This window comes from Eurosta solidaginis, chromosome 4 (genome assembly GCF_040869045.1).
Source record: "Eurosta solidaginis isolate ZX-2024a chromosome 4, ASM4086904v1, whole genome shotgun sequence".
Lineage (NCBI taxonomy): Eukaryota > Metazoa > Arthropoda > Insecta > Diptera > Tephritidae > Eurosta > Eurosta solidaginis.
In genome coordinates, this window is record NC_090322.1 from 18,452,006 (window position 1) to 18,464,999 (window position 12,994).

Below are 12,994 nucleotides of genomic sequence, written 5' to 3' on the forward strand. Positions count from 1 at the left end.
AATATGCTAAATAGTGGCTACGTGTACTAATTACAATTCATTCTAATATTTACCAATAGCTTGACAAAATCATATTTATTGTTTGAGTGAAAGCGTTATATCAATGTTATCATCTGTATTTAATTAGCGAGGCATGCTCATATTGCTTTATGCAATTGTTTTGTTATTGATATTAGAGAAAAGTTGCAAAGTTTACAAACATTAGTTACATCTAAGCTAGTGGATGACTGCACTGAAATCCTTAATGACATTTGAGCCAAAAACAAGGTTTCGTTAGGATGGGTTCCCGGACATCAGGGACATGAAGGTAATGAACATGCAGATTACCTAGCAAAGCAGGGTGCTATAGCAGCATTCTATGGTCCACAACCCTTCTGTGGACTCACAAAAGCACACACTAGGGAAACCATAAGTAACTGGGAAACAAAACAATTCAGATGTCACTGGATTGACTGCCCAGGGCAAAGACAGGCCAAACTGTTTATACTTCCGGCAACGAAAGTATCAGCCAACCTCATTAATCTAAGCAGTCCTCCTTGCTACGAACTCTCACTGGGTACTATACGCGACACTGTGGGTCTACGATATCACCTAAGTACCCCAGCGGGTTAGGGGGTTAGAATATACCCGCGGTAGGTATAACCGCGGTAAGAGGCAACTAAAATACAAAATGTATTTTAGTTGCCTCTTACCACGGGCATACCTACCGCCACTGGCTGGTGGCGGATCCAGGGAACTTATGAAAATTATAAAAGTTTATTTTAATTATATATAAAATTTTAAAGTTTTTAACTTTTATGTATGTATAATCAAAAGACCGTCCTGTCCGAAATTCGGTTAATGCAACAGAAATTCTTTGAAAGTCGAGGGCTCGTACTTTATGAAAAATGTGGAGAGTTGCTTAAATGTGGATAAACTTTTGGTATTTTTCAGCTAAGATAACTAATAAAAATAGTCGTGAGTTAGCCTAATTGACACATTTATAATGTTTCAAAACCTGTATAAGAACTTTCAATACACGACCGAAAAACGGAATAATAAGATGTATTTTCCAACAGGTTGTTTAGGGTTCACAAAAAGCGTAAATTCTTCATGAAAAATAAACTTTCTCATCAAGATCAATAAAAAATGAGTGTTTCCCAAAACGAAGTGAACACTTGTTATTTTCATATTATAATTATTTAACCGGAATTTAAGCTTAACTTATTGCTTTTGCTGGTTCAAGACTCTGGCGGCGCCGTGGTGTAGTGGTAGCGTACTCCGCGTACCACACCGAGGATACTGGGTTCAAGACCCGCGCAAAAGCAACATCAACATTTAAGAAAAAATTCATTCAATTACAAAAAAGCAATTCTAAGCGGTGTCGCCCTCGACAGTGGTTTGGAAAACACTCCGAAAAGTGTCTGCCATTAAAAACCTTCTCATCTGCCTTCCAGGTGCCGTTCGGAGTCGGCATAGAAAATTAAAGCACCGTCCCGTATATTTGTAGGAAAAACTAAAACGGGGCAATATGCAAACTTGAAGAGAAGCTCAGCCTAAATATTTTCTGAGATAAATCGCGCCAAGTATATATTTGTTTTTATTTATTTTTTATCACGGTTCAGGCCTGCTTATTCAATCGTTTATTTGTCAATTTAGCAATGTCTGGCTCCGTCTTAAAATGCTGTGATAATTATTTCTTTGTGCTAAAAAATCTGAGAACGTGTGTTAAGTGATCCTATTGCCCTACTATGAAAAAAGATATACACACATAAAAATAAATCTTTTATTTCATAGTTTTGATATCGGCTGACACTTCGGCCAAAAATCCGCCTGAATATGCATTGCTTTGTGATATCTTGGAGAAAAACTATAATTTTGTTAATCGGTCTTGGCTTAAGTATATATTTTAGTGCCGCAAAAAGATCTATTTTTTATCACTTTTGCTCTCGCTTCCATACAAAGAAGAAGAAAGAGTATGGGTAGGTGGTCAAATGCCAATGTTACCATTGGTTGCCAGTTGACGCAGGTTACTAGACCCGCGCTCACGATAGATAAATCTGGCGAACTGTGACAGCATTCTACCATACGAGTGGCATGCAGTGTGGAACCAACGCCTCTAACACGCCTCTCACTCTTGTCCACAGAGCAGAGTTGCATTGCATCAGTATACCTTCAATCTATGTTTCAATATTACATATAAATGTAGGAAAAATAACTAAATACTTGAATATAAGCAAATATTTTCTCTTAATTACTGCAAATAAGGTGTCCTAAGTGCTATATATTCCAAAATTATCACAGTTTATGGCTGTTTAAAAATTTAACTTGCATTTCCTGAATGATTTGCGTAATATGGCCATTAGTGATAATTTAAAAAATACAAAGACATCTGATGAAATCTTTGGCGGTTTAGGAATAGGTCTAATGCCAGCTGGTATGTTTAATTCTTTTGAGTTTTTCTTTCATGATAAAGCATAATAATTTAATAAAAACTCACAAAAATTTACAAATGTATAAAATAAAATAAAGTTAAATAAAAGAATATGTTTTTAACTAGCGAGGCAGATTCATTTGCTTTACACAATGCCTTTTATTTTTTTTTCTAACATCAATAACTAAAACAATGAAAGGACGGTAAGAAACGGAAGCAAGCGAGAGTAAAGGAAAGGGATGAAAAGGAAAAGAAGGGAAGGAAAATTAAGAAAAAAAGATAAGAGGGAAGATAAGAGAAGACAAGGGAAAAGAAAAAAAGAAAAGAAAAGGAAACTATGCCCTTTTACAAGGCGTCATGTTCAAAACAAGATTGAAATATTTTCAATACGATACATCCAAAAAACTAATATTTTCTTTGCTCTGCAAAACCTTTTATCAACAATGTTTTTTTAAGAAAACAATTTTAATTTGTATAACAAAAAGCTCAATCTAACTTAAAAACTATATTAAACTGAGTTTAAACCACACAACTTTTTTGAATACGCAAAGCGATTTTTCATCACCCACTGCTGTACTTCATATTTTTAGAAACCCACAATATAGCTGTCAAAACTGTGTTTTTGCTAAGAAAGGGTTTGGATATAAGCCGAAGATAGTTCCTTAAGGCTCTTTTGCAGAACGGCAAGTTAAATTTTTCAACTCGAGACTTAACCTAACATGAGGGGTAAAACTCATACATTTTTGACACATTTTTGAAATTAGCTCTAAAGCTAAAAAAATAACTTGCCATTTTGCAAGTGGGTCTAAAAATACCAAAAAGTTTTAAGGCCGTGTTTAAATTTGAACATACTCGACTTTTTAGTAGCCAAAAAATTGTTAGTTTAGTTACAAAATTCAAATCCTCACTTCCCTTTTAATATAAAAAAATAAACTCTTTTTTGATTGCCTTCATTACCTGTGTTTTTTGTTTTTTTTTTTAGATACAGAGACATACGTGACAAAAACTACCAATACCCGTGCGATGTTTGTGGCAAACATTTCATAACAAAAGCGGCCTTAAAAAGACATAAACTAATTCATAGCAGCGAAAAGCCCCATAAATGTGATCTTTGTGAAATGCGGTAAGTTATCATAAAAACCTCCTCCCATTATATTTCACCAAATGTTTTCTAACTTTATTTTCTACCTGTACTAAATAGATTTTCAGGAGCTGCGACCCTAAGCCAGCATATACGTACTCATACCGGTGAAAAACCATATAAATGCAAATACTGCGAACGGTGCTTTGCTTCAATGGGTGCACTGAATTGGCATTTACGTGTACATCTTGGTGATAATATTCACAGATGTGAATCTTGTCCCTTAGCTTTTCGTTTGGCTTCGGAGCTACGGTCACATTCAACTACGCATAAAGACGAAGATCCAGAGACGCGTGAGCGAAATATGGCAGCTTTAAGGGAAGAAGAGGCTAAATTGGAAGTAAATAGGTAAAATTGCATTCATAAACTCCGTAGACTGTGATCTTATATTAAGGTTAATTTCTCCGTGAAGCGCGGAATCCAGGGCCGGTATCGTGTTATACGATCCGTGATCGAAAACCGGATTAAGGAATTATGCTAAATAGTAGCTACGTGTACTAATTACAATTCATTCTAATATTTACGAATAGCTTGACAAAATCATATTTATTGTTTGAGTGAAAGCGTTTTTCTATACGTAATCATATTACACGATACGGGCGCAGATCATAAGATCAGCATGGCATGACTCTCTTTATATATATTAACAGTGCTTCCACTGTTCACTATTATATCAGTGTAATCATCTGTATTTAGTTAGCGAGGCATGCTCATATTGCTTTATGCAATTGTTTTGTTATTGATATTAGAGAAAAGTTGCAAAGTTTACAAACATTAGTTACACCTAAGCTAGTGGATAACTGCACTGAAATCCTTAATGAAATGGGAGCCAAAAACGAGGTTTTGTTAGGATAGGTTCCCGGACATCAGGGACATAAAGGTAAGGAACATACAGATTACCTAGCAAAGCAGGGTGCTATAGCAGCATTTTATGGTCCACAACCCTTCTGTGGACTCACAAAAGCACACACCAGGGAAACCATAAGTAACTGGGAAACAAAACAATTCAGACGTCGCTGGATTGACTGCCCAGGGCAGACAGGCCAAACTGTTTATACTTCCGGCAACGAAAGTATCAGCCAAACTCATTAATCTAAGCAGTCCTCCCTGCTACGAACTCTCACTGGGTACTATAAGTGACACTGTGGGTCTACGATATCATTTAAGTACTCCAGCGGGTTAGGGGGTTAGAATATAGTCGCGGTAGGTATAACCGTGGTAAGAGGCAATTAAAATACCAAATAGATTCAAGGGGTTGTGTAGAGCAACCCTCTCAATGGGTTGCCAGCCAGTGGCGTATCCAGGGAACTTATGAAAATTATAAAAGTTTGTTTTAATTACATATAAAATTTTATGTATGTGTATGTATGTATAATCATAAGATCGTCCTAATCGCAGCCTTGGTCAGTATTTCATGATCACGGTTGCCACACCACATCTTTTTTCTGGACGAATATTTCTTTTGAAAAAACAAAAGAAGGACCGATATTTTTAAAATGTCACAAAAAATTATTTATATAGGCCTTCGCGAATGTTACTATTTGGCAGCAGTAATACATTCACGCCAGGAAATCTTCATTATTTTGGGAATTGCGGAACGCTGACTTATACTATACATAATTCTACATAAAGATAAAAAAATATGTAAAGTTAAGTTAACCTATAGTTCTTTGGGCAGCTCTTAGTAGTTGATGGAACCTATCTTCCTCCTGTCCGAAATTCGGTTAATGCAACAGAAATTCTTTGAAAGTCGAGGGCTCGTACTTTATGAACAATGTGGATAGTTGCTTAAATGTGGATAAACTTTTAGTATTTTTCACCTAAGATAACTAATAAAAATAGTCGTGAATTAGCCTAATTGACACATTTATAATGTTTCGAAACCTGTATAAGAACTTTCAATACACGACCGAAAAAACGGAATAATAAGATATATTTTCCAACAGGTTGTTTAGGGTTCACAAAAAGCGTACATTTTTCCTGAAACATAAACTTTCTCATCAAGATCAATAAAAAAATGAGTGTTTCCCAAAACGAAGTGAACACTTGTTAATTTCATCTTATAATTATTTAACCGGAATTTAAGCTTAACTTATTGCCTTTGCTGGTTCAAGACTCTGACGGCGCCGTGGTGTAGTGGTAGCGTACTCCGCGTACCACACCGAGGATACTGGGTTCAAGACCCGCGCAAAAGCAACATCAACATTTAAGAAAAAATGCATTCAATTACAAAAAAGCAATTCTAAGCGGTGTCGCCCTCGACAGTGGTTTGGAAAACACTCCGAAAAGTTTCTGCCATTAAAAACCTTCTCATCTGCCTTCCAGGTGCCGTTCGGAGTCGGCATAAAAAATTAAAGCCCCGTCCCGTATATTTGTAGGAAAAACTAAAACGGGGCAATATGCAAACTTGAAGAGAAGCTCAGCCTAAATATTTTCTGAGATAAATCGCGCCAAGTATATATTTGTTTTTATTTATTTTTTATCACGGTTCAGACCTGCTTATTCAATCGTTTATTTGCAAATTTAGCAATGTCTGGCTCCGTCTTAAAATGCTGTGATAATTATTTCTTTGTGCTAAAAATTCTGAGAACGTGTGTTAAATGATCCTATTGCCCTACTATGAAAAAAGATATACACACATAAAAATAAATCTTTTATTTCATAGTTTTGATATCGGCTGACACTTCGGCCAAAAAGCCGCCTGAATATGCATTGCAATGTGATATCTTGGAGAAAAATCTATAATTTTGTTAATCGGTCTTGGCTTAAGTATATATTTTAGTGGCGCAAACAAATCTATTTTTTATCACTTTTGCTCTCGCTTCCGTACAAAGAACCAGACTGGAGGAAAAGGGGCCATCAGTCCAAACCTAAACAAAAAGCACCAGTTTTGTATAAATTGATCGAAGTGGTAACCGTAGCCGCTATGTCAAAAGTACCGTTCTTCGAATCTGCTGTGTTGTCGTTCAGAATTCTCAAAAAGCGGTCAATAGGTATTTCACTTTTATGCTACTCTTCCACACAGAAGCGTGCCACAAACTTTGTGTAGCAAGACCGCACCAAAATTATACATTGAACTGATCCGTTAAAGTCAACTCTTAGCAATGCACCTTCTAATTAAAATTTTCAACAGCTATAAGCTGTAAATCAATTTAAAAAGACTAAAGGATAAAATCCTTCTCTACATTAAAATACCCAAAAAAACTATGGTCATATTCACAATCAATGTTATTTAGGTAGGCTTTTTAAAATAATTTGCTATGGGCAATATGTCAAAAAAGCTGTGACCAAATTTGAAGTATAGGTAACTATATTTCGACTTTGAATACGCACCTTTATTTTTAAGTTATGGATTTCTTATAAATTCGAAAGGATATAATTTCTGAATCAGATTTCTATAGATACTTCTTAAAATAATCAAGTGCATTTTTAATTTTGATGTTTATGACAGGGTAAAATATTGAGCCCCAAAATAGTTCTAAAAATATTTGAAATAGTTTTCAAAGGAGCAAAATGTTCTAAAAAGGATGAAAAATGCGGAAAGCGACACAAAGGCAACACTGTATGTATGTACCTACATATGTATTTCAAAAAAATCTCTCTTTGATTGCCCGCAAACGTTCATGTAAAACCCCATCTGAGAGATAAATTCTATTCTTATGTAATAATACATATTTTTATAAAAATATCGGAAATAATGAAGCTCGAAACAAAGCTTAGTAAAAACTAGAAAAATATGAGTGATGATGACATTTGTAGTGTGTTTGTATGAAAATTTTTAAGGTCACTTATCTTACTTAAAAAGTTGACTTAAATCGCCCCCCGCCCCTCCCAAGTCGTGCTGGATCCGCCCATGTTGCCAGCGCAATATATAGCTTCTCCAACCCAATTGCCAACCTCGTCTATCCGTGGCGAATCCTGTTTCATTAACAACGGAGGCTCTGACGACCCCGAACTCCTCACGGATATAGGGGGTGGGAGGGCGGTATGGCCTAGAAGGTCGCATGGGTCATAACAAATCGTTCCCGAAATGGTCGGGCTTGGTACCGGAACGTACCGGATCTGCATCCGGCGAAGGACCATCAACATCGATAACACTCCCCAAGGCCTTCGGGGAGTCTCCTTATCGCACAACAACATAAACATATAACCTAAGTAAGTTAAATCTATCCGATACTCTAATTTGTCGTCTCTGTGAGCTGGAGGATGAAATGCCGGTTCACATTCCCTGCGAATGCGTCGCTCTGGCAAGGCAGAGACTCTCCCATCTAGGTGGTGTGACTCTTAATCCCGATGTGATATGGAGTAAAAATTCTGAAGAGGTACTTAGATACATCAAAAACCTCCACATATAATGTACAATAGATCTGCACAAAGGTCGCAGTGATTTCAGGCCAAATAATAATAATCTCTTTATACATATATCAACTTTAAAAAAAAATTTTACATTTTTTTCCAGTTTTTTTTTAGTTTTTAGATTTACTCAAATTATAATCATTGATTTAAGAATGCTGTTTCTTCATTCATTCATTCCTTGTTAAGGAATTAGGCTTAAAGGTTAACCAAGCCTTCATTCAGTAGTGGAAGAAAAGACTACACTCCTGAAATCTTTCGAAGAAAGAATGAAGTAATTGAATGAAGCACAAAAATGTTTGCAAATGAGTGCAGCCTTTGGTCATGGTGGAATCACCAGGTGAAATAAATAAAAAAAGACAGAAGATGTACGCTATCTTAAACGGTAGGGATGTATTTTCGGCGGTCAGAAAAAATAGGAGCAGAAAAATAAATACCTTTCTACGAAATCCATTACAGAAATTGGGTTTTTAGCATATCAGTGCCACTTAACGCATATTCAAAAGGGAATATAAAGGACCAGTGTGAGTTTACATTACTTTTTGGATTGAATAAAAATAAAAAAATCAATTTTGCCACTTAAATTGTGATAAGCAGTAAAATTCAATGGATGCGGCAAACGTAAACTGACCTCAATTTCAACTGCAGTCGAAACTTTCATTGAAAAATCGGACATAAAAGAAATATGTCATATATAGTACGTATGTGCGTCAATTCATCAAAAATTTATTTGAACTTTTCTGCCTTTGGGGAACTAAAATGGGTTTCGGATTCGATGAAAAGTTTTACAGTCACACTTGGAAGTGATCGTTATACTCTTAATTGTGTTTCCATCCCTAAAATTTCATTTAAATGTTCATCTGCTTTGTTGATGTGTCGTTGAGGGGTATAGTAACAAAGTTAATCAGAATATCCCCCAAAAACTCTTGGCAGTTGAATTCATGATGTATTACTAATGCTACTAAGTTATTATTTACCAAAATATGTCAGATGATAGACCAGCCCAGCGGCAGTCGGAATAGAACCAAAAGATGTTGATCCGAAGAGAGATGGATTCATATATTCTAAATTACAATTCTTTAGTGTAACATTCCTCTCATCTTAGTGGTCTGATTTTTAGGACAAAACAGCAACAGTGAGTTAAATTTTTTGTATATTTAGAATGCCATTATTTTAGCGAAGTATTTTCATAAGTAAGGTGTAACACAAAAAGCAAACGCAAACTTAAGCTGTGCAGTTGTGTTTTTACTTTGTTTGTGCTTTTAAAGTTAAAATCATACTTTTGAGTGCTTTTACTCGTTTTGTGATCGAAAGAAGTGCGAAGCTTTGTGTGCTACACTGTTGTGTTGAAACTTATAAATTCATTAAATTATTTGGTTTTATTTAAGTGTTTTACTCTTTTTTTTTGTGCCGAGTCTCTTTTGCATATCTATTTGTAGCTACTATTTTAGTATTGCATTTTTGTTGTGCGCATATTTTGTTTTCCATATTCTTTTATCACAGCGGTTTGCGAATCTAAAATTGCTAGTTCAGTGTTGCTTCTTTAAGCTAATACACTTTTTTCCCTGTCTATTACCTTTATTATTTAACACATTTTAATCCACTTGATTCGTGTACGCATATCTAGTTTCAACTATATTTTCTTACTGCTAACTTCTGCTTTACTAATATGTCGTGCTTATACGAAAACTGCCAAATAAAAAGCGAAACTCAGGCCTACGTGGCATGCTGGCTATGCGACGGGATTGCCCACGTAAAGTGTGCTGGTTTGACAGGCAGGACTGCGGATCAACTAAATGACAATAAGGGCTTACGGTGGTCTTGTTTAAAATGTCGTTGAATTGATATTGAATTATTTAAATTGTTTAGAGTTGCCCGAAATGGCTTTTCTGATATTGGTCAAGATCCTTCCATATTGAATGAATAATTCTAAAAATTCGAATCATTATTCAAGTCCTTCAAATGTTTGGATGACCTACCGCAGGGATCAAATAAAGAAAGTTGAAATTCTAAACGTAAACGACTTGAAGACTCAAATGGTAACTCCTCCGGTACTATGCCCATCGAGCCACCTTCAAAAGTTCCTCACAATTCTTCTGTACCTAACGATTCTTCTAGTACTTTGACTTCAAATCAAATTTCGAATATTCCTCCTCTCCAAACAACTGAACCAATCGATTTAGATTCACCTAATCCTCTTTCTGGGGAGGCATCAGCATCCAATTCTGTTCCAACAAAGCCCTCCTCTAGGAAAAATCTCAAGCTTCCAAATATTCCACCTGGGTCGGAACAAATCCCTAGGAAGCTGGTTGTAGTACCTCAGAAAAAATCAATTCTTGTTTCTAGGTTCAATATTGATACCATCGTAGAAGATCTGAAATATTATATTGCTTCTAAAATTAAAACTGATGATATAACAATTAGAAAATTTAATTTCAACATGAGGCTAGAGGTGTAGATGTTGGCCCCAAGGATTACGACGCGCTTTTAAATAGTTCGTTTTGGCCGGCTGGAGTTTTTTTTTGTGAATTTGAATACAGGCCGAACAGGAACTTCAACAATATAGCCTCAATACCTCGTCTGAACACCAAGTCAAAAAACTAAATTTGATATCCGACCTTACTGTGTACTACCAGAATGTAAGAGGTCTCAATACAAAACTAACCGACCTTTATTTAAAAACGTTACATTGTGACTATAAAGTAATTTCCTTCACAGAAACGTGGTTAAAGCCAAACGTTTTCGATTCTGAATGTTTTTCTAGCGATTACCAATTATTCAGAAATGATCGCCTAGACAAAATCGGAGGCGGTGTTCTACTCGCCGTACATTCTACATTAACATCGGAAGAAGTAATTGTTCCTTTTATTGATTGATTGAGCTAAAATGTATCCGCATCCAGTTAGGAAATAATCATATATACTTAGCTGTCTATTACATTCCGCCCTCATCTGATATTTCAGTTTACATGCAAATTACCTCTCTGCTTGAAACTATTAATTTAATGTTGAAACCCTGTGATTCTATAATTGTCTTGGGGGACTTCAACCTTCCTCACATTTCTTGGAGTATCTTTGATGGAAGCATCGTACCAGTTTCATCCAAAATTGGATACAACGATTTTCTAGACGATATGACAAAACTCTGCCTTAACCAGATTAATCTTATCCCTAACAAATTTTCTTTGAGCCGTTGTGATCCTTTGGTCTTACCAGAAGACGCTTACCATCCTTCTGTAGAGATATTTTACGAAATTATAAAAAACGTTAAAGATTGCGGTACTAATCTGTGTGCCCCAGACTTTGGGTTTGACTTTAATTTTGCCAAAGCCAACTTAAAACTTAAACCGAGAACTATCTAAATTCACGTGGCCTGAATATAGTGGAGATATTGAAGCTAACGTCTTGCCTTTTAATAATACCATTTACAGCCTTTTCGAAAAGTATGTTCCTAAACGTAAATTTGCCTATATTGAACCAACCCAAGTATGGTTTACTAAAGAACTTAAAGCTTTAAAAAATAAAAAAATAAAACGGTCATTTAAGATTTACAAGAAATCAGGTTTAAGCAAAGACTACTTGCGGTATTCGATTTTACGTCAGAAGTATTTTGAACTCAATAAAAAGTGTTATAAGGCTTATATCTGTAAGATGAAAAAGAGTATTATCCACAATCCAAAATCTTTTTATGGTTTCGTAAACTCCAAACGCAACGTAAAGGGGTTCCCTTCAGTTATGAAATACAGAGATTTTATATCCAACGATAATCAAGATATTGCAAATTTCTTTGCACAATTTTCCAAAGCTAATTATTCCATAGATGACTTTGCTCAGTCACACAATTATCCCTATCAATTTCACTCTAACAACTTAATCACTACGCCAAGTATCTCTCATGAAGATGTTTTATTTTACGGCAGGACCTTGAAGGAATCTTCCAAAAGCGGTCCTGATAGGATTCCCACATGCTTTTTAATCACCCTTATTGTCATTGTCGTCGTCGACATCGTCGTCGTTTTTCAGTCGACGTCACATCGTATCGACGTCGTCGTCACTTCGACACCAAATCGGTATTGGATAAGCTTTATCGATAAAACGAAAGGAAAATATACCATCTCTGCCATTTCTGGATCAGCTGTTCGATTTTTTTTTTACTATTTCTGTAGCTTTTTTCGAGATTTGAGATTTGTTTAAATATTTCATTTCAAGATTTTACAAAAATGTTTTATTATGACAGTAGTGCGAGCTCTAGTGACGAAAATAATAAAGAGGAGCTTAGACTCAATAGAAAAAAAATCAGATTTTTTCTAGCCCAACTACTAGAACCTCGAACTATTGCGCACTCGTTATTTTCAGTCTGAATATCTAAAAAAACAATGTATATTACATGTTTGTATATTTAATTCATTAAAAATGAAATGTTTTACTTACAAATTTTCCTTCTCTCGTCAGTAAAAACAGCGTCGACAAAAATGGCGTCGTGTGAGAGCGACGACGACAGCAAATTTGCTTAGACATACCAAACATGTGTTATCGAAAACGACGATGGCAATACCGAATTTAACACTGATAATGACAATAAGGGAGGATAAAATGCGTAGATTATATCTATAAGCCTTTAAATCAGGGATGCACCTTAACGTTAAGCTAATCGTTTATCAAAAAATTTCCACCGTTTCCGTTGAAACACTTCGAAATATTATCGATAAAGAAATTATCAAGATAAATTGTATCTCGTTTTTAACCGAAACGAAAACGTGATACTTTATGTTTGAATTGTGCTGGCAATGCTATAGCCATGGTGAAGCCGTAAGGTGGCAACAACGAGCGCACATACACACACAAACTCTATGTAATTTGTTTGTGTAATTCGTTGGTGGTAATGTCAAAAATACTCTGAGAAATGTTCGTACTGTCAAAATTCATGAGAAAAGTTGCAATCAGCTTGGATAATGCTTTCACCTTTAATGACTCCGCCATCAATCAGCTTTGCCAGCATAGTTTGAAATTAATAATCAACATAAACGATTTGATTTCGTTTTGATATGGCAGAAAACGAAACGAAATCATTTCGTTAATTTGACGATC

At 35.5% G+C, this 12,994-nt stretch overlaps 1 protein-coding gene across 3 annotated transcripts in view; it reads left to right on the forward strand.

Annotated features, from left to right (window-relative positions):
* Nucleotides 1-12,994, forward strand: part of LOC137249180 (zinc finger protein 91-like) — a 218,185-nt gene that overhangs the window by 161,207 nt on the left and 43,984 nt on the right. For all 3 annotated transcript variants that reach the window (XM_067780481.1, XM_067780480.1, XM_067780482.1), the window contains 2 exons: nucleotides 3,396-3,536; nucleotides 3,615-3,902. In XM_067780481.1, the coding sequence (XP_067636582.1) occupies nucleotides 3,396-3,536; nucleotides 3,615-3,902 (429 nt within the window). The remainder of the gene's footprint in view (nucleotides 1-3,395; nucleotides 3,537-3,614; nucleotides 3,903-12,994) is intronic.